General features: G+C 36.9%; 2 protein-coding genes across 4 annotated transcripts in view; one reads left to right on the plus strand and one right to left on the minus strand.

Annotated features, from left to right (window-relative positions):
* The first annotated feature begins 702 nt into the window (after positions 1–702).
* On the plus strand, positions 703–22,669 carry LOC130921701 (ATP-dependent RNA helicase DDX19A-like). The gene is made up of 12 exons (XM_057845913.1): positions 703–936; positions 3,516–3,555; positions 3,731–3,820; positions 5,859–5,994; positions 6,962–7,054; positions 10,247–10,349; positions 10,442–10,556; positions 10,638–10,815; positions 12,933–13,170; positions 13,350–13,512; positions 14,106–14,297; positions 20,325–22,669. Exons 1-12 carry the CDS (start codon positions 880–882, stop codon positions 20,384–20,386), a joined length of 1,467 nt encoding a protein of 488 aa, XP_057701896.1. The 5' UTR covers positions 703–879; the 3' UTR covers positions 20,387–22,669.
* The window catches only part of pusl1 (pseudouridine synthase like 1), a 59,745-nt gene continuing 57,592 nt past the window's right edge, over positions 21,924–24,076 (minus strand). The window contains exon 7 of one of the 3 annotated variants that reach the window (XM_057845916.1): positions 21,924–22,152. In XM_057845916.1, coding sequence (XP_057701899.1) covers positions 22,106–22,152 — 47 coding nt within the window. In that variant the 3' untranslated portion in view covers positions 21,924–22,105. The remainder of the gene's footprint in view (positions 22,153–24,076) is intronic. The other 2 variants (XM_057845915.1, XM_057845914.1) reach the window with 2 other exon arrangements.

Raw genomic sequence — 24,076 nt, forward strand, 5'->3', positions numbered from 1 at the left:
AGAGGGGATGCACTACCAACCTCAATTTATATTATATAATTATAATATTAATTTTTCACTTTTTATTTATTTATTTCAATTTTTATTATTTCAACTTTTATATACTTATTTCAATTTTTATTTATCTATTTCATTTTTGCACCACTCTTGTTCCCTGTGGAAATAAATAAATAATGAAATAAATAAATAAAAATAAATGTTAAAATAAATAAAAATTGAAATACATAAATAAAAAGTGAAAAAAATAATTAAATGTCAAAATAAATAAAAATAAATTGAAAAAATTAAATAAAAAGTGCAAATAAATAAAAATCGAAATAAAAATCGAAACAAATAAACAAATATTGAAATAAATAAATAAATTAATAAATGTTGTAATAAATATTTAAATAAATAGATAATAAATACATTTTATTTATAGAGCGCTTTTACCGATGCTCAAAGATGCTTTACAGTTAAAACAAAGAAAAGGCTCACACAACATGAGCAGTATAAAACAATAGAGAAAATAATTATAAATTAAAAACCAGTTTAAAAAGGTGAGTATTTAGATGAATATCGAAATAGAAGTTTTTTAATGACACATTTAATACTTTATTTAATTGTGTATTTATTTATTAAATTTTTGCACTCGTGGTTCTCAATATGTAACAGCAATATGCAAGTGGGAACATTAAATAGCTAGGAACTGTTTCTCTACACTTGGATTTCACTCGGTCGACTGAGCTATTGGACAAGGCTTTTTAGATTACAGCACGCCGTTGGAGAGAGCCGTTGTGACTAGGTGAAAAGTGCTGTATTTTACTGAGCGGTCATTAATAGTCCGAGCCATTCTCACAGTTTAGGTTTTAAACTAACACGAACATTACAAATAAAACGATGTCGTCGGACTCCTGGGCCCAGGCAGTGGACGAGCAAGAGGCCGCGGCGGAATCGGTAAATATGCTACTTCACGTTGTGTTAGCCGTAACGGATCACAGTCAGGCCTAGCGCTGATAACACAAACGTTTATATTTAAGTTTAAACCTGACATTATTTCATGACGGATAAAAGTTGGGAATGCAGTGCATGTTAAGCTAACATTTGCCAAATATGGTTGTGAAATGTGCTTTGAGCCTCGGGCTGGTGCTAGCTTTAGCCGACGCTACCTTTAACGGTAATTGATTAAGGCAGTTTTAGCTGGCTGGCAACGGAATGATGAAAGAGCTTTCCAAAATAGCTGAGCTGAATAAGTACAAGGTTTGGCCTCCGCTTGGTTGGTGCCTTCCCAACATGTATGGCTGGGCGATACAGAGCAAAAGTTCATTTAATTTAGCCTGAATAGCGATATAAGATATTTTCCTCACAAGGTGAGTTGTGTGTGATGAATTTTTCGAGTTCAAGGCAGCCAAATGCGACATACGTAACTTTATTGAAATATTAAAAATTAACGATTTTCAACTGTTCATGTAAATGTGTTCAGTTGTATTGTAACAGGACTACTTTTATTTTATTTTTTTTAAATTAAAGCTCCTTAAGTTGCACATTTGAACTATATTGATATATGTGATTTGTTATTTCCTTATATTCAAAAAGTATTTTCTATATCGGATGTGTAACTGTACTGAACTATAATGTTGGTTCAGAACAGTTTGTTGAAGTGCTCAGTTCGGGTTGTTTTCAGCACAAAAAAAGCAGGAACAAAGTTCATTTTATTTTTTTTTTATTAATATACTTTTATTTCCAAAAGTGTAAACAATGGGATGTGTAAAAGTGACTCATTTACCATTTCAAATTGGTTACTGAGTTAAAAAAAACAACAACAAAAAAGAATTCTTAAATAGTAACAAAGAAAACATATTAATAAAGTTATAAATAACAACAATTCAAGCTTAGTATTTGGCTTGGAAGTTTAACCCTTTGAAGTCCTATTTTGTCCGTTTTTTAATCCCTTTGATGTTGCCTTTATAGAGGTAGAAGATAAGTCAGAATTGTTGACAATAGCCTGGTTGGGTTCCTTTATTCAGGACACCATAACCTTCATGTCCAATAACATTCATGTCCAATCTGTTGCTTTCTTCACTGATCAATTATAATCAGCATTTTGGGCCAAAAAAGAAAAAAAAATCCAAAATTTGTTTGTCAAAATTTGTAATATTGATGTCCTATTGACAATCAAACATGCTTAACGTGCAGTTTTGAATCTTGATCATTTTAATTCAACTTGTTAGAATGAACAGACAAAAAAGGAGACTGGTCTTATATTTGATAAGTCAACAGAAACAGCAGGTTTGGTCATAGGTGTTTTTGGCTTTTATACATACTATGGTCAAAACAGGTTATATACAGTAGACCAACGGTGCAAACTAATAAAAAAAAAAAACTCATTCCAATTCACAGCAGTAGGATGTATTTATTAGTTGTATTGAAGAATATCATGGAATGATTTCCTGACCCATATATCGATAAATGTTGTATCGCCATATCGTGACGTATTATATTATGAGGTACCCAGAGTTTCCCACCCCTAATTTCCTTCAGCTTACACGATATCCGTGGTGTAATGTCGACACAACGTTAGATTTATCTGCTCGCCTTTACCTTTTAACATGCTGACACAATACATCCACATGATATATTAATAGGGTTGTGACAAAATATCGAAATGGTGATACTTTGTATCCCAAAAGGTTATCGATATGCTTCTGTCAAGAATCGAGATATCGTTTTAAAAAGGTGTCAATGTTTAAAAAAAAACAAAAAACATCAAGTTGCTACCAAAATCTTCCACCATAATAGTGTCTCAGTTAACTCTAAGGCTGCCATTGACTTTGCTCGACGCCCAATCCATTTAGACTGGGAACGTTCGTTCAAAACCAGAGCATTCACAGTCACTCAGTACGATTTTCGGGGCATTTACAGGTCACTTGCTGTTCATTTTAGGGCATTTACAGGGGATTTCCTGTTGAGTTTGAGTCGCTGCCTATTTATTTGGGTGATTCCCAGGTCACTTCCTGTTCTGTAACTCAAAATAAACAGGAAGTGACCCATAAAATACCCCAAAATCAACAGAAAGTAACTAAAAATGAACAGGTAACTGACCCTTAAATGGCCCAAAATGACCTCATTGCCTGGCATTGGCTGCCACTGACGGCCATAGACGTTCAATCTATTTGAAGTGGGAGGGATGGCAGCGAATAAACGAATGTTCATTCGCTGCCACCCTCCCAGTTCAAATGGATTGGACGTCTACTAGTGATAAACACACAGCCGAAGGATGAATATTGTGTTTTTCCTGTTTTAGTTGCTTGTAGAATATCCTAGAATGATTTCCTGATCAATGTATCGATAGTCGTTGTATCGCCGTATCGTCAGATCATCGTTATCAGGAGCTTTGTATCGTATCGTGAGGTACCAAGAGGTTCCCACTCCTATATATTACACCATTAATCAATATCACCCTGCACTCACTTATCAAACAATAGAAGTAAGATGCTTTGGTTGGTCCAAATGACATGTAAACTCTTTTCTTTCAGATTGGCAACCTTCAGATAAAAGAGACGCGCGCAGAAAATGGTATGTTATCGTTCAAAGTTTGTAGATTAAATTTATTTCATTGGCTGCAATTGACGGTGATACACGTCCAGTTTTGGGATCCAGGGCTGGCAACGATTGTCCTCATTCAAAATAGATTGGATGTCTAACCGCCAATGAGTTATACAAAGTATGTCTTTTTTTTCTGTTAATGCAGGTACATCTGTCCCGTCAGCAGAATCTGAAAAAAAACAAGAAGTGCCAGAAAACTCGACAGGAGATAAGGCTAAAGAGGAGGAGGAAAACGGTAAGTGGATGTCAAGTGGGGGTCGTAGAACATTTTGGACAATTTTGCGTACTTGTAAGAAGGGACCCTATTTTATTTCCGTCTGATCGTTTGAAGAAAAGGCACAGGGCATTAATTGGGAAATAATGAAATAAAGAAATTAAAGGAAAAAAAAGGGGGGAAAAATGGTATACATGTATATTATTTGACCTTTCGGTTTTTCAGCCAAGTGTTTCCAAATTTCGGTTTTCTGTTTCTACCAAGGATTTCGCTTTCAGTACATCCCTACCAAATTCCTTTAAAATTGCAACTTTCTGGCCTTAGGAAACACTGAAATAAAAGTATATTCAAGTTCTACAACAAAATATACTCCCATCCAGTCATCTCTTTCAGAGAATACCTTTTCTAATGCCAGACTACGTGTAGCATTAAAATGGGAAACGTTTCAGCAAAACTTAAGGCCCAGATATAAAAAAAATATACAACAAAATCTTCATAATCCAAACTTGTTTTGAAATAATACTTTTATATTGGCATTTTATTTTATTTTTTTCAAATCAGTCTCACGGGTCGTCAGCGACAACAGAAAAATCCATTGGCGCAATCGAGCACACTCTGGAATTTGTGGCGATGATGTCAACCAAAGGACACAAATACACAAAGTGCCATTTAGTATTGGCATTACTGTGTCAATGTTATGCCACAAAATGCCGAACTACTGCGTTGTCGGAGTGTTGGAAACAAAGATTTAGGGATATCAACTAGTGCTGTCAAATTTATCGCGTTAACGGGCGGTAATTGATTTTTTAAATTAATCACGTTAAAATATTTGACGCAATTAACGCATGCACGGAATGACCCGTGCATGCTTTGCCTCAAACAGTTTACAATGTCGCCGTTTTAGCACTACTGAGAGTGAAAAGGCAGAGAAATGCGAGTGGATAGAGGCGTTCATTGGACAACGCCTTTTATTGGCTTAAGCTTTGGCAACTCTTTCACAACAAATATAAGTATTGTGTGGAAGAATGACAGGAGACTATCTTTTTTTTAACATGCTTAATAGAACACAACGCAGGTCATACTGTATACCATTTGCAGCCACCACTGACAGTCATGGTTGCCTAACTTCCCATCATGCATTTGGGCAGAACAGATAAGACGCTACAGTATCATTTAGTGAAAGCACAACAAAAATAATATTCCTATCTCTCACAGGAGACGATTTTTTTCTTAACACGCTTAATTGAACACAATACAGAACATACTGTATAGCCTACCATTTGCAGCCACCACTGACAGTCACGGTTGCCCACCTTCCCATCATGCATTTGGGCGTAACAGTTAAGTCGCTACACTAGTGAAAGCACAACAAAAATAATCTCTTAAAAAAATAATGTTCACAAAAAGAAAAGCGCTCAATGCAAAGAGAACTGGCATTCCCAATCAAAATAGCTATGCAAAATACACATAAAACGTACTCAGACTTTGCCTTGGCTAAATCTCAAATTTAAAAGAGGGGTATTAATATAAAATTACTATAACTTTACTCAAATTTATCTTTTAAGAACTACGTCTTTTCTATCCGTGGATCCATTTAACAGAAAGAATGTTAATAATGTTAATGCCATCTTGTGGATTTATGTTATAATAAACAAATACAGTACTTATTTACAGTATGTTGAATGTTCATGTCCGTTTTGTCTTATCTTTCCATTCCAACAATAATTTACAGAAAAATATCGCATATTTTAGAGATGGTTTGAATTGCGATTAATTACGATTAATTAATTTTTAAGCTGTGATTAACTCGATTAAAGATTGTAATCGTTTGACAGCCCTAATATCAACGTACGGAATTTTCAAAAAAAGGATATACTTAGACAAAGTATTTCTCTCACCCATTACCATTTAATATTGCTTAAATATTAAGAAGGTTTTAGGTGACCAATTTTCCAGAATGTTGTTCAACAGGCTGGGCATCCGTTGAACCATGTTTGGTACTCACTCAGCCCGATAAAAGCACAATTTCTAATATATATTTTTTCTTTTTTTTGCACAGTCGACAAGGCAGCACAGTCCTTGTTAAACAAACTCATCAGAAGCAATCTTGTGAACACCACCAATCAAGTAGAAGTACTGCAGAAGGATCCCAACTCGCCGCTGTACTCTGTCAAATCATTCGAGGAGTTGCATCTGTAAGTATCGTTGTTTCATTTATTAATCACTCATTTGTCTTGGCAGGTATTTGGAAGAACTTTGTTTTTGGTATTGGCTCAGAATTAAAATATTTGCTCATGGCCCAAAAGAAAAAGTTGCTCTTAACTGGTGCTGCAATGATTAAAAAATTAACTAGAGTAATTCGATTAGAAAAAAAGCTTCGAATCAAATTTTGCTGCTTCGAGGATTCGTTTAATTAGTGAGATTGTAATGGTTTATTCTGAAAGTGTTTGCGTTTAGTTTGATTTGGGTGGATACACCGCACGATATAACTCGTGTAACATGGCTGAATCCAGCTGCTCCCTGTTGAGACCAACATATGGTTGTAAGTTTTTATTTGCACTAATATCATTGTTTACGCATTCGTAATTTAGTTTAAAGATATATTTAGCATTTGTTTTGTGGGAATATGGCTTTGGACTATTAGTTAAGAGCACTGTAAAAAAAAAAAAAAAAAAAAAAAAAAGTTAGCATTTTATAGCATTTAAGCTAGCAAACTTTTGCTGTGCAAGTTAGCCAATTAGTATTTTGTTGTACTTTGATCCTAATTTATTATTTTTTTGCACCGTTTGAGGCTAAGCTTAGGTTTTTTAAATTTATTTTTAAATAGATTTATTTCTCTTGTGAAATGAAAGTGCAATTCTGCATAGTTTGAAAAAACACTTGGGAATTTTACAGTATTTTGTTTTCACATTTAATGTTTTTTGAATGTGCAATCTTAGCAACCCTTTGTTATACAGCTCTTAAAATTCTGCGACGCATTCAATGTTCCTTATTCGATAATTCAAACTCAAGATAAATCGATTACTTAAATAATCGTTAGCTGCAGCCTTGCTCTTGTTAAGCAGTGATGCAGATTTGCTGCTCATTATTATTATTATTGCTCATTGCCTTTGTTATTGTTGTTCTATTCTTTCATCAAAATGTTTTCTTTTGTATGTTCAGCAAACCGCAGCTCCTCCAGGGTGTCTATGGCATGGGTTTTAACCGGCCTTCCAAAATCCAGGAAACCGCCTTACCTATGATGCTCGCTGAACCGTGAGTATGCTGTCCATTGACTGTCTGTTTTTTTATTGTTGTTTTTGTTCACAATGACAAAGATATTTTGCTGACGAACAATTTTTTTCATGAAGATGGCGAGGCGATAACGTGTCTTGGTAGACTAAAACATAACAAGATGAATTTGAGTTTTCGTTTGATGAGAACGAGATGGTAATCCGCCATAGTTTCTGCCATATTTCATTGTACGTGTAATTAGTCAGCCTGAATCGTAGCTGTTTTTGGGTCATGTTACTTATGTCACGTCCTGCGCCCCCACCCTGACAGTCACCGGTGACTAGGCATGGGTCGGTATGAGATTCCGATAGTATGATAACCTTAAGCAAAAATATCACGGTATTCCAATTACAGCTCTAAAATGTGTCATTTTGAGATGTCTAGGTTAAAAAAAACAACTTTTTTCCCTTTGAACATAATTTTTATAGCAACATATTAGCAAATTGGACATTTGGAACAGATGTTTACAATGAAGACTTAAAAAAAAATGTAAGCTAATATTAGAAATGAAACTAGTTAGCCGTCTTGGCACGCTAATTAGAAACGTTATCTATTAACAAGCATACGTTATAGTATGTTTAACCACCGTTAGACACACTAAATATGCCGGAGTTAACTCTCGTAGCGGGGAAACGTTCATGACAGCGTTTACTAACATTTAGTTTTGTATAAAGGGATGAGTGGTGTTCATTTAAATGCAAAATCCATAGACTTAATAACCTATTGACATGACACAGGAAACGGGGCCGTTTCGTAGGGGGCCTATTTCGAAAAACTTGAAATTAAAATATTTTCAAAACCAAAGCTGCTACCGACGTAAAACCAAAACAGGCCATATATACCTTACACCTTAGCCATATATAAGTCTCCATCAGCAGCGGCATTAAAAAAATTCAAAGTTGTTCCCTAATAAAATCCCGATTATTTTTTTATATAAATATAACACAACTTAAAATGGCTATGAAAGTCTCAGATTTTACACTAGATGCACAAAAATCACCAAATGCAGAGATAATCACCTATATTTTTAGGATCAATAGCAATATTTATCATATTGTATAAGTTTTTGAGCAAAATAGCAACTTTTTTTTTTTTCTCCAGGTTTTCAACAGCTAATAAATCACTCAATTTAACATCAGATACTTAATACTTGAGGAAAACATGCAGAATCAATTATAAATATGTAAATAGATTATTAATAAATTGTATATACAATCACAACTTATTATAGAATAGCCCTATATTATCATTATACACTATATACTGTTAGCGAATGAGGCTAGCGGCTGCCTGACGTAAACAGAGCTTTTCTGGCGAAAATTCTTGTGAATAAATGCTTAAATCCCCAAAGTCTTCATAGATATGGATGTAAAACAGTTGATTCTTGGTTAAAAGCAAAGAAACCGCGAAGTTAGTGTTTATCCATCCATCCATTATCTTCCGCTTGTTCGGGGGTCGGGTCGGGGGGGCAGCAGCTTTAACAGGGAAGCCCAGACTTCCCTCTCCCCAGCCACTTCAATTACGTATATATGTTGAAGTACAATGCTACTCTGTTAGCGAATGAGGCTAGAGGCCGCCTGGCCTCTAGCCAGGCGGCCTACAAAAAAAAAAGTGCAGGTAGCATTTATTTCGAGTAAATATTGCCACCTATGACGCTAGTCAGTTACGAAAATTTGCCGCTTCCATGTGTTTCTAAACAAAGTACAAAATTCCTGTGAATAAATGCTTCAATCACTGAATTCTTTGTAGATATGGACGTAAAACTGTCTCGATTCTTTGTTAAAAGAGCAAAAAACCAGGCAGTTACGCATCTATTTTACGTATATATGTCGAAGAATGATGCCAATGGTTCACATTCTCCCATTGAATTTTTTCACGTTTCAAAATGCATGCATAGTACGAAACATACAATATTTACCTTGAATCCTCGAACAAATCAGCTTTCGTAGTTCTTCAAAATCCAAGCTTCAATCCAGCTTAAACATGAGAGTGTGCCGTCTTCGCCTGACTATACTAAATGAAGCTCGGCCCCTTCTGATAAGGCGTGACATAAGTCACGAAGTGTCACGTCAATAGGTAATGAAGTGTATGGCAAAATCATATTGGAGGTATTCCCTCCTCTTGCAGCCACCCTCCGCAAACATGTTTTACATGTCGGTTGGCCTTCTTCTAAGCCATGGCCGTTTGTAACTTTTCTGTAGCCGAAGTATCCCATACCAGAAAAGTTTCTCATACCAGAAACTTTGTTGTCTTCGATGGAGGAAAATGTTCAGGTGTTTCACCTCTCCCAGCCATGGTGTAGCACAGCTGACTCACTGAGCAACAACTGGAGGGGAAGGGTTGAGAGAGGGATTTAATCTCAACATTTTTGGGACATAGAAAATGGCTAATACTTTAAGGAACGGTATGACGGAAAATTTGAGCGGTTTTGAAACCTTGACGTTTTCATACCACGGTATACCTTGAAACCGGTAGCCGGCACATGTTCCCCGGTGACTGGTGGTTAATTCATTCACTACCAAAGACGGATAAACAATTATGTTTTTCAAGTCAGGCTGTACTCCAGACTTGCTTGTTTTGAAACACATGGTAAAATTAGTTATCTCGATTAGTTATTTTTATGCAATGTTGCTTTAGCCTTTAAAGGTCTGTGCTGAGCTATAATCAAACACTGAATGTAACTCATAGCGTTAGCAATAACTTTTGCGACGAGAGCATCCTCTTAAGCTGTAATGTTGTTTTCATTTTGTTGGCGTCAGCTACGGCTTACAGTAGTAGTGCTGCGTACTTCCTATTGCAAAAACCCTCTTGAAGTTAGCGGTGTCCTCCTTGTGGACTCTACAATATCTGCTCTTCTGTCAATATTCGTTTGAAAGTGTTGCAAACCTTTATTTTTTGAAATTTATTTTTGGAGTAAAAAAATTGAATTTTTACAGACAAAAAAATTTTCAGTATTCGTCAACTAAAACTAGAAAAAAACTAACACATTTTGAAATGACCAAAATATGACTAAAACGAATAGGTATTTCATCCAAAACACTTAAAAACAACAATGGTGTGTTGCTTTCCTTTATTTACTAAGTTTACACTGATGATGCCATCTCTGACTACTGAAGTGCTTCATGCATTTCTATTAAACAATCTGATTTAAATGATTTTTTTCTCCTCCTGTAGTCCACAGAATCTGATAGCCCAGTCTCAATCAGGAACAGGAAAAACGGCTGCCTTTGTCCTCGCCATGCTCAGCCATGTCAATCCTGACTACAAGCATCCCCAGGTTGTTTCTACTAAATGGGTTTAGTCTCAACACATATTTGCGATTTATGAATTAGCCTTCTAAATTATTCTTCTCCCGTTTTCTCCCATTAGTGCCTGTGTTTGTCACCCACCTATGAACTGGCGCTTCAAACTGGCAAAGTCATTGAACAGATGGGCAAAAACTATCCCGAAGTGAAGTTGGTTTACGCCATCCGGGGAAATAGACGTAAGGCTTTGCATATTCTGAATTTAGTGTCATGTTGACACATCTGGTATCCAGCGTGTGTTGTGTTTTGATATATTCTAGTGCAGAGAGGCGTAAAACTTCAAGAGCAAATAGTCATCGGCACGCCCGGCACCATGTTGGACTGGTGCGGGAAGTTAAGATTCATCGATCCCGAGAAGATCCGGGTCTTCGTGCTGGACGAGGCTGATGTCATGATCGCAACACAGGGTCACAAAGACCAGAGTATTCGCATCCAAAGGTGAAAAGGGGTTATTTTTATAGCTTACTGTTGTTCTCAAATGCCGTGATGAACACATTTATTGAAGCACCACCACTTATTTGTTTCCCAGACCAACTCGCATCATAAGGTTACTCAATGTGAATTCTTACATTTGCTTAACTCTTTCACTCCCAGCCATTTTCACCGATGCAACCACCTTCGCTCCCGGCCGTTTTTCTGGATTTTGACTGATTTTGCAAGGCCCACAGAAAATTCTGTTCTATTGCTATATAAACATGGAACCCATCAAAAGAAAGATTAGACTCTCTTCTTTCAGCAGGAAAAAAAGTTAGTTCATATCTTTTTCCGTTCTTTCGAAATCAGCATTAGAAAATAGCTTAGTTTGAGCAATTTTCCAATTTCTGATGGAAAAACAGAAATTGAGCATTTTGTAAAAGCATACATTTCAAACATTGACTTTAATACAGCTGTTTTTTGCATTGTGACATGCCAAACATCTGAATGTTTTCCTTCTACAACATAACATAAACAACAAGTCAAATAGAGCTTTTAATAGCAAAGCAACAATTTATTGACCCATAACTAAACTATTGAACTGAGAGATGACGCTGTTGTGGCCGCGACAGCGGGGGTAAACTTTTCCTTCATCGTCGCTTCTCATCAAGATGGATTTTTTTGAGTCTTTCTTTTCTGGTGTCCTCTGCCTCGTGGCGGAGTTTGCCTGGGGAACTTGTGTTCCTGGGGTGGACCTGGTTTGGCCGTGGGCGTTTTCAGCACGGACTCGATGGCATCGTCCGCTGCACTGGTGGTCCCGGTCGTTCTGCTCGGTCGTCCAGCGCCTGGCATCCCGGGCGTCCTCCCAGTTGTTCTGCTCGGTCGTCTGCCGGCAGTGCGGCCCGGCCGTTCGTTCCGTTGAATCGGGTTGTGGGTCTTACCAAATGCGCTACTGCCCTACAGTGTTCAGTTTTATTCCTTTAAAATGGATTTTCAGCATTGTGCTTTGGAGCTAAATTGCATCAGAGCCTTGAGATGTCTCTTGTGGAAAAAAAAAACGTAAAAGACGTATAAATGCGTCTTTGGGACACTGAAACAATTAAAAATAGAACGTATTTATGTTTTTGGGAGCAAATGAGTTAATTGCTTGAATAAATTGCTCTATCGCTGTCAATAGCTGTGTTTCCCTTAGACCAAGTAATTCACAAAACCCAAATTCCACAATGCAAACCTAGTCATGGAAACGCCTGAATTTCAAAACTCACCAAAAAGTTTTTATGCGTTCGTTTCAAGTTTTGCAGACCGTTCGATATCAAAATATAATGCAAGACCCAAAAAAAACCCTTTCCCTGAATTTTTATGTCACATTATGTGCCGTTCCCAGTCACATAATCTCTCATCGTCTTTACACTTGTCAAGGTATGACTAACGATGGCACATTCTCCGATGCAAGTGAAAAGTATGACGCAGCGCTACTTAGCTGAACAAAGCCTCTAGGGCAGTGGTTCTTAACCTGGGTTCGATCAAACCCCAGGGGTTTGGTGAGTAAGTGTAAGGTGAAGGTAAAGAAACGCAGAGCCCTATTTTCGTATGCTGATTAAATCTAGGCAAAATGGCTTTTAGACCAGGGTTTGGACTGGTTTGCTCCCAATTTACAGGCTTAATCAGTTTCTTTTAATCGCTGGTCCTCGATCTGATGGGAGGAGGAACTGGTTTGCTCAGTGGAAGGTTGACTTACATTTGGTATGAGGGAATACAACAGACCAATGGGCAGCATGGTCTTAAATTTTGACCCGTTTGTAAAACATGCTGTCAATATGAGAAGAATTTTGAAAGGGAACTTGCTAAATTTTTAGTTTGCTAGCATAGATATCATTTTTGAATTTGGAAAAAAATGCTTCATTACCTACTTCCAAAGGGTTCAGTTAACATGTGTTAAGAAGTACTGCTTTAGGGCAAAGTGAGCTTGACAAAACTGCAATGGAAACACAGCTTATGGTAGTGAATGAGTTAATCAAGATTTATGAAGGTACTTGATCATTTTTTATACCCTGATTCACTGTAGTATCTTATAGGATTTTGAGGTCACACTGTACTTTTGGAATGGATACTACAAGCTTCATTTGTTCCCTCCCACACAGGATGCTGCCCAAAAATTGTCAGATGTTGCTCTTCTCGGCCACTTTTGAGGAGACTGTTTGGGATTTTGCCAGGCGCATCGTGCCCGACCCAAACATCATCAAATTAAAACGAGAGGAAGAGACCCTGGATACCATCAAACAATACTACGTACTGTGTAACAGCAAGGAGGAAAAGTTCGAAGCCTTGTGTAACATCTATGGAGCCATCACGATTGCCCAGGCTATGATTTTCTGCCATGTGAGAAAGCCCCTAAATACTTTTATATTCATAGAACATAAGTTATTTTCCTTGGAAATATTAGTTTGGAGAACTTGTCTAAAAGTGGGCTTGTTTCTCCACATCAAGCAAGGAGCATACTCCTTGAGTGTCTTGTTGATATAAGAACTGATGACTCTGCTTTCCTTTGTGCGATCCAGACAAGAAAGACTGCAGGCTGGCTGGCAGGGGAGCTTTCCAAAGAGAACCACCAGGTGGCGCTGCTTAGTGGGGAAATGCAAGTGGAGCAGAGGGCTGCTGTTATTGAACGCTTTAGAGATGGGAAGGAGAAGGTCCTTGTAACCACAAATGTTTGTGCCAGGGGTGAGGAATACAATGTGACATATTTTGGTACCTTTTTATCAACATTTATAGTAAAATGACATTATGGCACGACAGTGAATGATTGTTCCAGTGCCAATGATGGCAATTAATTGCTGCCGATGAGCTAAAAAAAAACCCAAATATGATTATACATCTCATCAATGGCTTTTGTAATGTTGTTTTGAACTTTGAACCCTTTTAGGGATAGTGGTCACTGCAGCGGACTGCACTTCAAAAGTTTGCACTTTTGACTTTTAACAGACTATTTTTGGTGATTTAAAAAATGTATCGGCTATTATATTTGAAATATTAGTATTGCATTTTTAATTATTTTGTTTTCCAATTACAAATACATTCAAAAATTAAATGGATTACTAAATAACAAAATGGATTGGACGTCTAATACTGACAGTGACAGCCATTGAATTAAATGAGTCACCTGATAGGGTCAAAAAAAAAAACAAAAACATTGTAATTCGTGCATGAAAGTTTAATGTGAACACCTTGTACAATAGTGGAAATGACTGAACACTTTCATTTATCGCGTCACATTTCTCAAATATTTTGCTCTGGCTCTGCTTTTCCAATACCAGGCATTGATGTGGAGCAGGTATCGGTGGTGATCAATTTTGACCTGCCAGTAGACCAAGATGGTAACCCGGACAACGAGACGTACCTGCACAGGATCGGTCGCACGGGTCGATTCGGTAAAAGGGGACTGGCCATCAACATGGTGGACAGCAGGATGAGCATGAACATCCTCAACAGGATCCAGGAACATTTTAGTAAGCACTCCATTTGTCCATATCACGTATTGATAAAGTTCTCATGATTTAATGATAAAGAGTGAAGAAGACTTGGGCTGGTTTATACCTGATGGGTTGAACGAGACGGAGTTCATCTGGCACACGTTCTGGTGAAACTGATATTCTCCCAGACTAGGGGGCAGCAAAAAGTGCCACATGGGAAAGCTCGTGGTTTTCATAAAGAAGGAACAACTTCTTTGTTGTTTGATGGCAATCTCATTTCAGGTGTTTTTTATCGGTCGAATCATACAAATTTTTGTACTTGCGAACCTCTGCAATTAGTAGTGCATCCCTCATGTTTTCCCACTGGAGTTGATGAATTCTCTCCTCCAGAGGTGGGTAGAGTAGTCAAAGATTTTACTCAACTAAGAGCAGCTTTACTTCAAAATAATATTACTCAAGTAAAAGTAGACATCCAAAAAAATGTACTCAAGTACTAGTAAAACAAGTATTTGGTGAAAAGAATACGAGTAATGAGTAACATTGTGAGTAACTGCTTAGTTTTTTGTTTTTTTTTCTTTTTCCTGAGAACAGTTATCTATATGAACTGTTATAATGATACCGTATAATAACCCATTACATAACCACATTAAGCCAAAGAAATACAAAAAAAAAAAAAAAAAAAAAAAAAAAAAAAAAACGAGAAAAAAAAAAAAAACATAAGTGAAGCATTATTCGTCCAAACAGCATGAGTGCCCTCTGGTGGAGAAAATAGTTCCTAGTTCCTTCATAATTACTATTTTAAAATTAAAAGAATCATATCTCTGGTTTACCGTGGCTAGACGGTGCCAAACAAAAAATGGGAGAGAGGTTAAAATCCGCGCTTTTGAGTCATGTTGAGGGCAGCGCTCAATATCAAATATTTCATTTTTTTACGGTCCTTTAAAGACACCACATGATTGAACAGGCTGGTATGAAGATACAACGTCAAGCTTGCGTCTGATTGGTATAATGGAGTCATGTGTTTATTGTTGCGACGTCTCATTTGTGAAATCGGTAGAGCTACTCTTGCATCGCTGGCAAAAAAAATAATCTTATGAAGAATAAAGAGGAAAAATGTAACGACTCTTGTGTAGCCCTATGTAGCGAAGCAAGAGTAGCCTTTTTTTCTTCACATATACTCAAGTAAAAGTATAAAGTATAGCTTAGTAAAACTACTTTTAGAAGTATTTTCTTTTTCAAAAAGTTACTCAAGTAAAAAGTAACTGAGTACATGTAACGCCTTACTACCCACCTCTGGCCACAGCACATCGGTTGAAAAACACTGGTTTACGCTTTGCGGCTGAACTATTACTCAACCCACGCTCTGTTCATTTCACCCATCACTAGTAGGGCAGTAATGATACAAAAACTAACAATACGATTGGTATCGAGATGCGTGACCCACGATGCAATACACTAATTTTCAAAATATGAAAACATTTGTATTTACATTAATACCAGCATTTTATTGACCAACTTGCCTGAAAATGTAACACTAATACGATAAATAAATCTGTTCTCCTCCTACCCCCAAAATAATATAATTATTAGAGGCGTGCGAAATTTTCGATTCTTAGATTATTTCTGATTCGGTCGTGGAAGATTCGAGGACGATTCACAAACATCCAAATTCCGCCTATTATATGCCAAATTAAGTGGAACTAAAACACAGTCAGCGCGGTCTTCGGGACGCAATGAGGAACGGGCTGGCAATTTAAGCCACTAGATTAAAAAAAATATATATACCTGACTGCGGCTTCAAACAACGCCCACGTTACTACAAACTACATCCACATAATGCTACTGTAGATATCACATGTGTTTAGAACTAGATGTGAAATGACAGACTCGGCGGCGTTAGCAAACAGCCGCCATCTTAAAGGAGTAGACTTCTTTGAAAGGCTGTTGTAGCTAACCTAATTAACTTTTTATCTAAAATACTCTTAAATCGGCAAAATCTTGACTTGAATCTATCTTTAAATGATGAAAGTTTTAAAACTTTCACATGTCGAAAGTAGACAGAAGGGAAATTATGGAACAACGGGAGCAATTTTAACAACTTTAACGGTTGAATCACAACATTAACTTAAAGCTGTTGTTACAGAATGGGGACCTGAGTATTTAATTTACTGTTTTGAACTGTTAACTTGATAGTTAAATTGTAGTTTATTTAAGCCTGAGAGAATTTTTGTACAAACTTTGCAACTAATGTACGAAACACTAAAAGCAGCTAATAGCTGGGGTTGCATCAATAATCGATTTATAATCGAATTGTAGCCTCTGAATCGTAATTGAATTGTTAGGTACCCCAATATTTCCACCTCTAATAATGTGGAGAATGCTTTCTTCAGTAGAGGAAGTCAGGATTAGGGTTGGACATCGAGCTTTCAGCATCGATGGGACTTGGTTCTAACACTCCGGTTCTCACGAAACCATTTGAATTTTTAAATTTCGTTTCCTTGTTTTGATGCCCTGACCGCCGAGCAGAAAAAAATGCTGCCGAAAACCACGAAGCCACAAGAAGCGCGTGTTTGTGCATTGCAATTTCATTACAACCATGGACACGGTGCTGCGGTGCTCAAAAGTTTGGCTAAACTTTACCCAAAAAATGACCAGTCAGCTCAGTACAACATTTGCACCACAACTATGCCATGCAAAGGTGGCTGCACGACCGGCTTCATGGAATGTAGCCTAAGTGCCAAGTGCAAAGCTTGCCGAGTGCTACATAGTTGACACACTGTGCCGTTAGAACCAGTTAAGTAAAACAATACAGTACGTCTGTCTTATGCTGTTCCCGCGATCCGACCCCGGATTAAGCAGTAGATGATGGATAGATGGAAAATAGTACATGAATAAGTCTTATTATTACGTCGGGCTATAGTCGATGTCATGTATATAGAACTAGATGCAAAATGACAGACTTGGCAGCGTTAGAACATATAAAGAGAAATAGATGCAAAATGACAGATTCGCTAGCGGTAGTAAACAGCTGCCATCTTAAAGCAGTGGACACTTTAAAATCAACAGTATTAAAATGATTTTTGTTTTGGAATCTCATGTTGCTTATTTAGAAAGAAGCAGCTATATGAAGCATTCGATTACTTTTTTAATGAACTCGTAGCAGTGAAAACATAGCATCACATCACAAAGCATTCTAGCCAGAAGCTCTCATCTCTTCTTCTCCTAATCATACGTACATACTCCTACAGCGCCACTCACTGGCCTAACTGGTATTGTCAGAACAAATACTGCATGTGTCTGTAAACACAACAGAATGTGTTTTACAAATGAGGAAAGCTAATTATTTTGCCTCATCTACATCAAATTATAATCAATAGAAGAATTTATACTAATGCTTCGTTGTAGCTCCCAGCTAAGGTACATGTATGACAAAAGAATATAAGTAAATGTTTTCTCCGTGGGCTTTTAAAAAATAAACATCTTTGTGAAAGCTTACTCCTGTGGAAAGAAACTTCATCACATTCGAGTTCAAAGACTAATATTTATATACAGGTTAAAAATAACCGTGTGAGAAGTTAATATAATTTTATAAATTTCATATTAATTGTATTAACAATAAACAATAATTAATCATTTTAAATTCATATAAATAATAATAATTAGGGTTGTTCCGATCATGTTTTTTTGCTCCCGATCTGATCCCGATCGTTTTAGTTTTGAGTATCTGCCGATCCCGATATTTCCCGATCCGATTGCTTTTTTTTTTGCTCCCGATTTAATTCCAATCATTCCCGATAATTTTTCCCGATCATATACATTTTGGCAATGCATTAAGAAAAAAATGAATAAAACTCGGACGAATATATACATTCAACATACAGTACATAAGTACTGTATTTGTTTATTATGACAATAAATCCTCAAGATGGCATTTACATTATTAACTAGAGATGGGAATCTTTGGGCACCTAATGATTCGATTACGATTACGATTCAGAGGCTCCGATTCGATTATAAAACGATTATTGATGCACCCCCTCTCCTTTTATTTTATTTTTTTTTTTTAAATGTTTTTTTACATTAGTTCCAAAATTGTTCAAAAATACTGTTTAAACCAAACTACTATTTCAGTATCAAGTTAACATATAGCAATAAACAAATATACAAAAATAACAGTAAATAAAAAACTCCAGTCCCCACTCTGTATCAGCAGCTTTAAACTACATTCAATTAATTTAATGTTGTGAATCAACCGTTAAAGTTGCTAAAATTGCTCCCGTTATTCCATAATTTCCTTTTTGTCTACTTTCGACATGTGAAAGTTTTAAAACTATTTTAAAGATAGATTCAAGTCAATATTTTACCGATTTGGGAGTATTGTAGATAAAAAGTTAATTAGGTTTGCATGGAAGGTTCGCTACAACAGCCTTGCAGGGAAGTGTACTGCTTTAAGATGGCGGCCGTTTACTACGCCCGCATCTAGCTTTTTGTAGCTGTGCTTCTAACGCTACCGAATCTATAATGCCTCTAGTCCTATATAAATGATATCTACCGTAACATTATGTGGATGTACTTTGTAGCAGCTTTTCGGCAGCAGTCAGGTATGTTGTTGTGTTTTTTTATCTCGTGCCGCGAGTTGAGCATTGGGATTACCCGAGGGGCCGGGTAATGAGAAGCATGATGTTTAGATACTCTCGCTCCGTTCGTCATTGTCTTCAAGACCGCGCGGCGCGCTGAGTGTGTTGTACTTCCGCTTTACTTGGCATATTTCAACAATCGGAATTTGGATGTTTGTGAATCGTTCTCGAATCTTCCACGGCCGAATCGCGAATAATCTAAGAATCGGAAATTTTGCACACCTCTATTAACATTCTGTGAGAGGGAATCACGGATAGAAAGACTTGTAATTCTTAAAGGACAAATGTGACTGTATATTGTGACTAAATATTGCCATCTAGTGTATTTGTTGAGCTTTCAGTAAATGATACTGTAGCCATGCCCAAATGCATGATGGGAAGTGCAACCATGACTGTGCGTAGTGCTACCAATTGATATATCTTCTCTGCGTTGGGAAATAACTAGGGTGTTAAGAAAAAGATCAATTACTACCTTGCTTCCCACGGTATTTCTAATCGTAGGGAGAGGGACTGTAAGGCTTTAGCCAATTAAAAAAAGGCTCCAAAGGCTTCCAAAATTCTCTCTATTCATTTTATGCTGCCTTTTAGCTCTCTAAAACGGCGCCATTACAGATTGAGCGTGACAGTGCGTGAGTGGGTTGTGCAGCGCATGCATTAATTGCGTTAAATATTTTAACATGGTACATTTTTAAAAAAAAATTAATTACCACCATTATTGGGATAAGTTTGATAACCCAAATTAAGCCAAAACTAAAGACTCTTGATGAGTGGAGCATATTATGTCTGTAATGTTAAATACAATTAGAAAACGATTTAATAAAAAAAAAAAATTAAAAAAAAAAAAAATATATATATATATATTAAAAAAAGGCATGGCCGATATTTTTTTGCCGTATCTGATACTTTGAAAATGACGTGATCGGACCCGATCGATCGGGACATCTCTAATAATAATAATAATAATAATAATAATACATTTTAAATTCATGAAACGTTTAAAAAATTGAGAAGTTAAGACATTAATATAAATTTTTAAACTATAGATTTTTTTTACCCTGCCTTTTTTTGGACCCGTTGGGAACCGGAATCAAAACATGGAACCGAAATCGTTCAATTTCAAACGATGCCCAACCCTAGTCAGGATTCACCTGGGAGCAATCTATCGTCTGGTACCACGAGACAGAATCGTGACTTTCGGGTTTCGCGATTTTATTTTCGATATGCGAATCGTTACAGGCTTAATCACTAGCTTGAAGCCATGCGGACCACACAGATGGGTCAGGTATAAATCAGCCTTTATGATGGTCTTCGGTCAGCTTCGTGCACAATACTTACTACATTTTGAGCTACTTTTCAAACTAAAGAAAAATGTACACACTGAATGCAGTGTGATTGTCCACTAACTTTATTTTTCATCCTTTTCCAGACAAGAAAATAGAGAAACTAGACACTCACGACCTGGATGAAATAGAGAAAATCGCCAGCTAAAGAGTGTTACGTGAGCCAACGAATTGGACTTGACAACTAGACTTGTTGACTGCTCTGCAAGGACTGTACGCTTCTTTGCAACGTCTTTTTAAGTTTGTATTTTGTTTTTAAAATGGGGTGGAAGGGGGTAGTGTCACGGACCAACGGACAAATACTGTACGTTTACACACGGAATGGACTTAAGTCTGTGAAACATACCCCATTTCACTCTTTTTACTTCATGGAATAAAGTTTGAGTTGTAATTCTGAAAAGAAAACAAATGTACAAGAAAGCCCATTTTACTCTGCTGTTTATATATATTTTAGGTTTTTAACGAATGTATCTTCAGGCTTTTACTGCATTGAAAGTCTGTAGAAAGGGTGAAGTTGGGTATGCTGCTGCACGGTTTTGGATGATGACGGCGATGGTTAGATTTTAAGGGTCTATGCAAACTTGGTGTACACCTGTGGTCAAATAGCAGAAGTGAATTCTAAATTAACCTCTACTTTAGCTTCAGGGTGTGTAGCCAAATGCCAAAAAGGCTGCCAACAGAGATGTGACACGATTAACTCCTCAACACATGAACATTTTAGATCATTCTAGGTTAAAGTGACTGTCCAGTTAAATCGTAGGTCGAGGTACCACTGTATTTTACTTTGACTGGACAGTTGCACAGCTCATTTTTTAAATAGTATTAGAATGAGTACATCTTACAGCTAAACTATTGTTTTTAAACATTTGTCACACGATGCGTAGTTTCTTTCCAAATTTGGACTATTCAAGTCCGATGTGGTTTTGTCTCGCAATCGCCTCAATCAGGGTCGAACTTGAGCTCCATTACATTCTTCACCTAAACTGCAAACTTCTCAATGATTGTGAGTTAAATACACAGCCTTCCTCAAGTGCATTATATATACTTATTTTGTTATTGATAATCCAAAATATTGGACTTAACATGCTGAACGACACTTGAAATTTTTATCTATTGAACTCTTAAACCAAATGCTGAATTGACTCGCGGACCTATGCCAATCAGATTTACTGTTACGTCACGGTCACATTATACATGTGTACTTGTGTACACATTTACAGCTTAAATTGCGCGATTTATTGAGAAGTGTCACTTCTGGGAAGTGCAAAAACACATTCCTCATGAGGTTCAACTTTGCCATAGCTCAATTTGAAAACAAAGTGGCTGTGCATCTGTCGGTGATTATTTAACTGTCTTCTGGAACATTAAAAGGGACAGCGTTTGAACCTTCGACAAACCTCATTTAACCCCCACTGGCAGGGACGAGGCTGGTGGCTTTTATTCATTGACTGTTTACGGGAACTAGATGCATCCAAATTGGAGGCTAGCGACAGGGTGTGGAAAAAAAAATTGTATGCGGTTTAATTTGGATGTATAGAATACATAGGGGAATGTGCGCACCTTCTATATGGTATAACTTAAGATGAACACGAACAGCATATACACTCCACATGTTGTAAACTTTGTTTTGATATTAGAAGCTACCCTGTGTTCATGTACACAGTATGTAGGCTCAAGAGTAACACGTGGATTTGTATGTGGTCATTTGAGCTGCGTTCACAGATGAGTCATGACTTGTATGAAGTAAAAGAATGTGTAGGTGGTCATCTGTTTGCAGTATTCTTTTAATGTGTCCTAAAATATCGACTAGAGAGGCTTTAATAGTTTCACAAAAATCACTTTTATTACATTCACACTGGTTTGCGCGTCACCCGTCGGAGGCTGCAGTTGAGGTTTGCGGTGACGGTAGCAGGTCTGATAAAACACAAACGATATTGGCTATATTAGAACAAGCAATGAACAAATGATGTGAAAGCCGGCATGACATACTTCAGTTAAAACTAGGGCTGTCAAACGATTAATTTTTAATCGAGTTAATTACAGCTTAAAAATTAATCGCAATTCAAAGCATCTCTAAAATATGCCATATTTTTCTGTAAATTATTGTTGGAATGGAAAGATAAGACACAAGATGGATATATACATTCAACATACGGTACATAGGGACTGTATGTTTATTATAATGCCATCTTGTTGATTTGTTAACATTCTGTTAAAGCGATCCATGGATAGAAAGACTTGTAGTTCTTAAAAGATAAATGTTCGTACAAGTTATAGAAATTTTATATTAAAACACAACATGTGGGCATTTCACTGTACTGTCATTTAAATCTGAGCGGGGCATGTGCGTTAACAGCGTCAAATATTTTAACATGATTAATTACTGCCCGTTAACGCGATAATTTTGACAGCCCTAGTTAAAACATTTTTTTCACCCAAGAAATGCCAAAACAATCCATGATAAAAATAAGATAGTTATGTGCAACCGCTTGTCATATGATGCAAAAAAAAAAAAAAAAAAAAAAAAAAAAAAAATTCGGTAAACTTTTGAGCTGAAGGACTGAAAAATTTTCCTGCGAAAGATATAAAGCAGTTCATTTTAAAGGGAACCACGGATAGAAAGACTTGTAGTTCTTAAAAGATGGATATTATTATGAGTTGAAATAATTTGGTATTAAAACCCCTCATGATGTTTTCACAGAATCTGTAAAATTTAACTAGTAGGTCGCCATTGTTGTTGACGTCGCACGGCAGTGACACTAGGTTATGCTTCCAGATTGACATCTGTTCAGCCCTTTCAATTTGAGCTCGAGAGGAACATTAATGAGCATGACAGCACTGTCGATATTTCAACAAAACGAGCAGCAAAAGCAAAATGAAAAGGAAAGACAGGATGAACCGAGACGAGTGGAACAAAACCGGTGTTCTGCCAAAATGTGCTACACCGGCAAAACGTCTACAACAGATGAATTTGACACCCAAAGTACTACCCTGCGCTTTCATATTTTGTTTAGATGCATACAGACAACATACTAAATATCCCTCAAGAAAATACTTCAGCAGAGTAATATCAAAAAAGGCTGGTTTAAAGACGCTACGTGGTCAACAGATCAACAATCTGCTTTAAAGCTACCAAAAGAAAAGACTATGCTTAAAAGAGAGGGAGAAACATGCAAAAAGTATTTTGAGGCAATGAAAAGGTAATAAAAGACCACAAATAGTAAGTACTCGCCGCTTTTAACCGATGTGCGCATGTGTTGGTTGTCTCGGCGCGTAGGAAGGAATTGCAGAACACTGGTAGTTTTCGTCTAGTGCAGGGGTAGCCAACTCTGGTCCTTGAAGGCCCCTATCCAGCTTGTTTTCCATGTCTCCCTCCTTTAAAACACCTGAATCAAATGATCAGCTCATCAGTAAGCTCTGCAGGAGCCTGATAACGATCCTGATTGTTTGAGTCAGGTGTGGTGGAGGAGGGAGACATGGAAAACAGGCTGGATAGGGGCCCTCAAAGACCGACGTTGGCGTTGACTAACTACGTCATCACCCCGCGTGTCTATTGCGCGCATAAAACATGGCGCTCTCTGTAGGTCAAAACGTACTAAATATTATGGGTTTTTAATAACAATTTAGTATAAGAGAATTGTGGCTTATTGGAGCCTACAAGTCTTAAGTCCGAGGTTCCCTTTAATTACTTCCATCCATCCATTTATCATCTACAGCTTAATCTATTTATTTTAAAATTGCATTTCATGAAATGATTCTTTATGGAAATGAGTTAGTCATTAAAAATGAAATGAATATACTATACTATTTCCCCCGTTTTAGGAGAAAATGTTAAATG

This window comes from Corythoichthys intestinalis, chromosome 9 (genome assembly GCF_030265065.1).
Source record: "Corythoichthys intestinalis isolate RoL2023-P3 chromosome 9, ASM3026506v1, whole genome shotgun sequence".
Lineage (NCBI taxonomy): Eukaryota > Metazoa > Chordata > Actinopteri > Syngnathiformes > Syngnathidae > Corythoichthys > Corythoichthys intestinalis.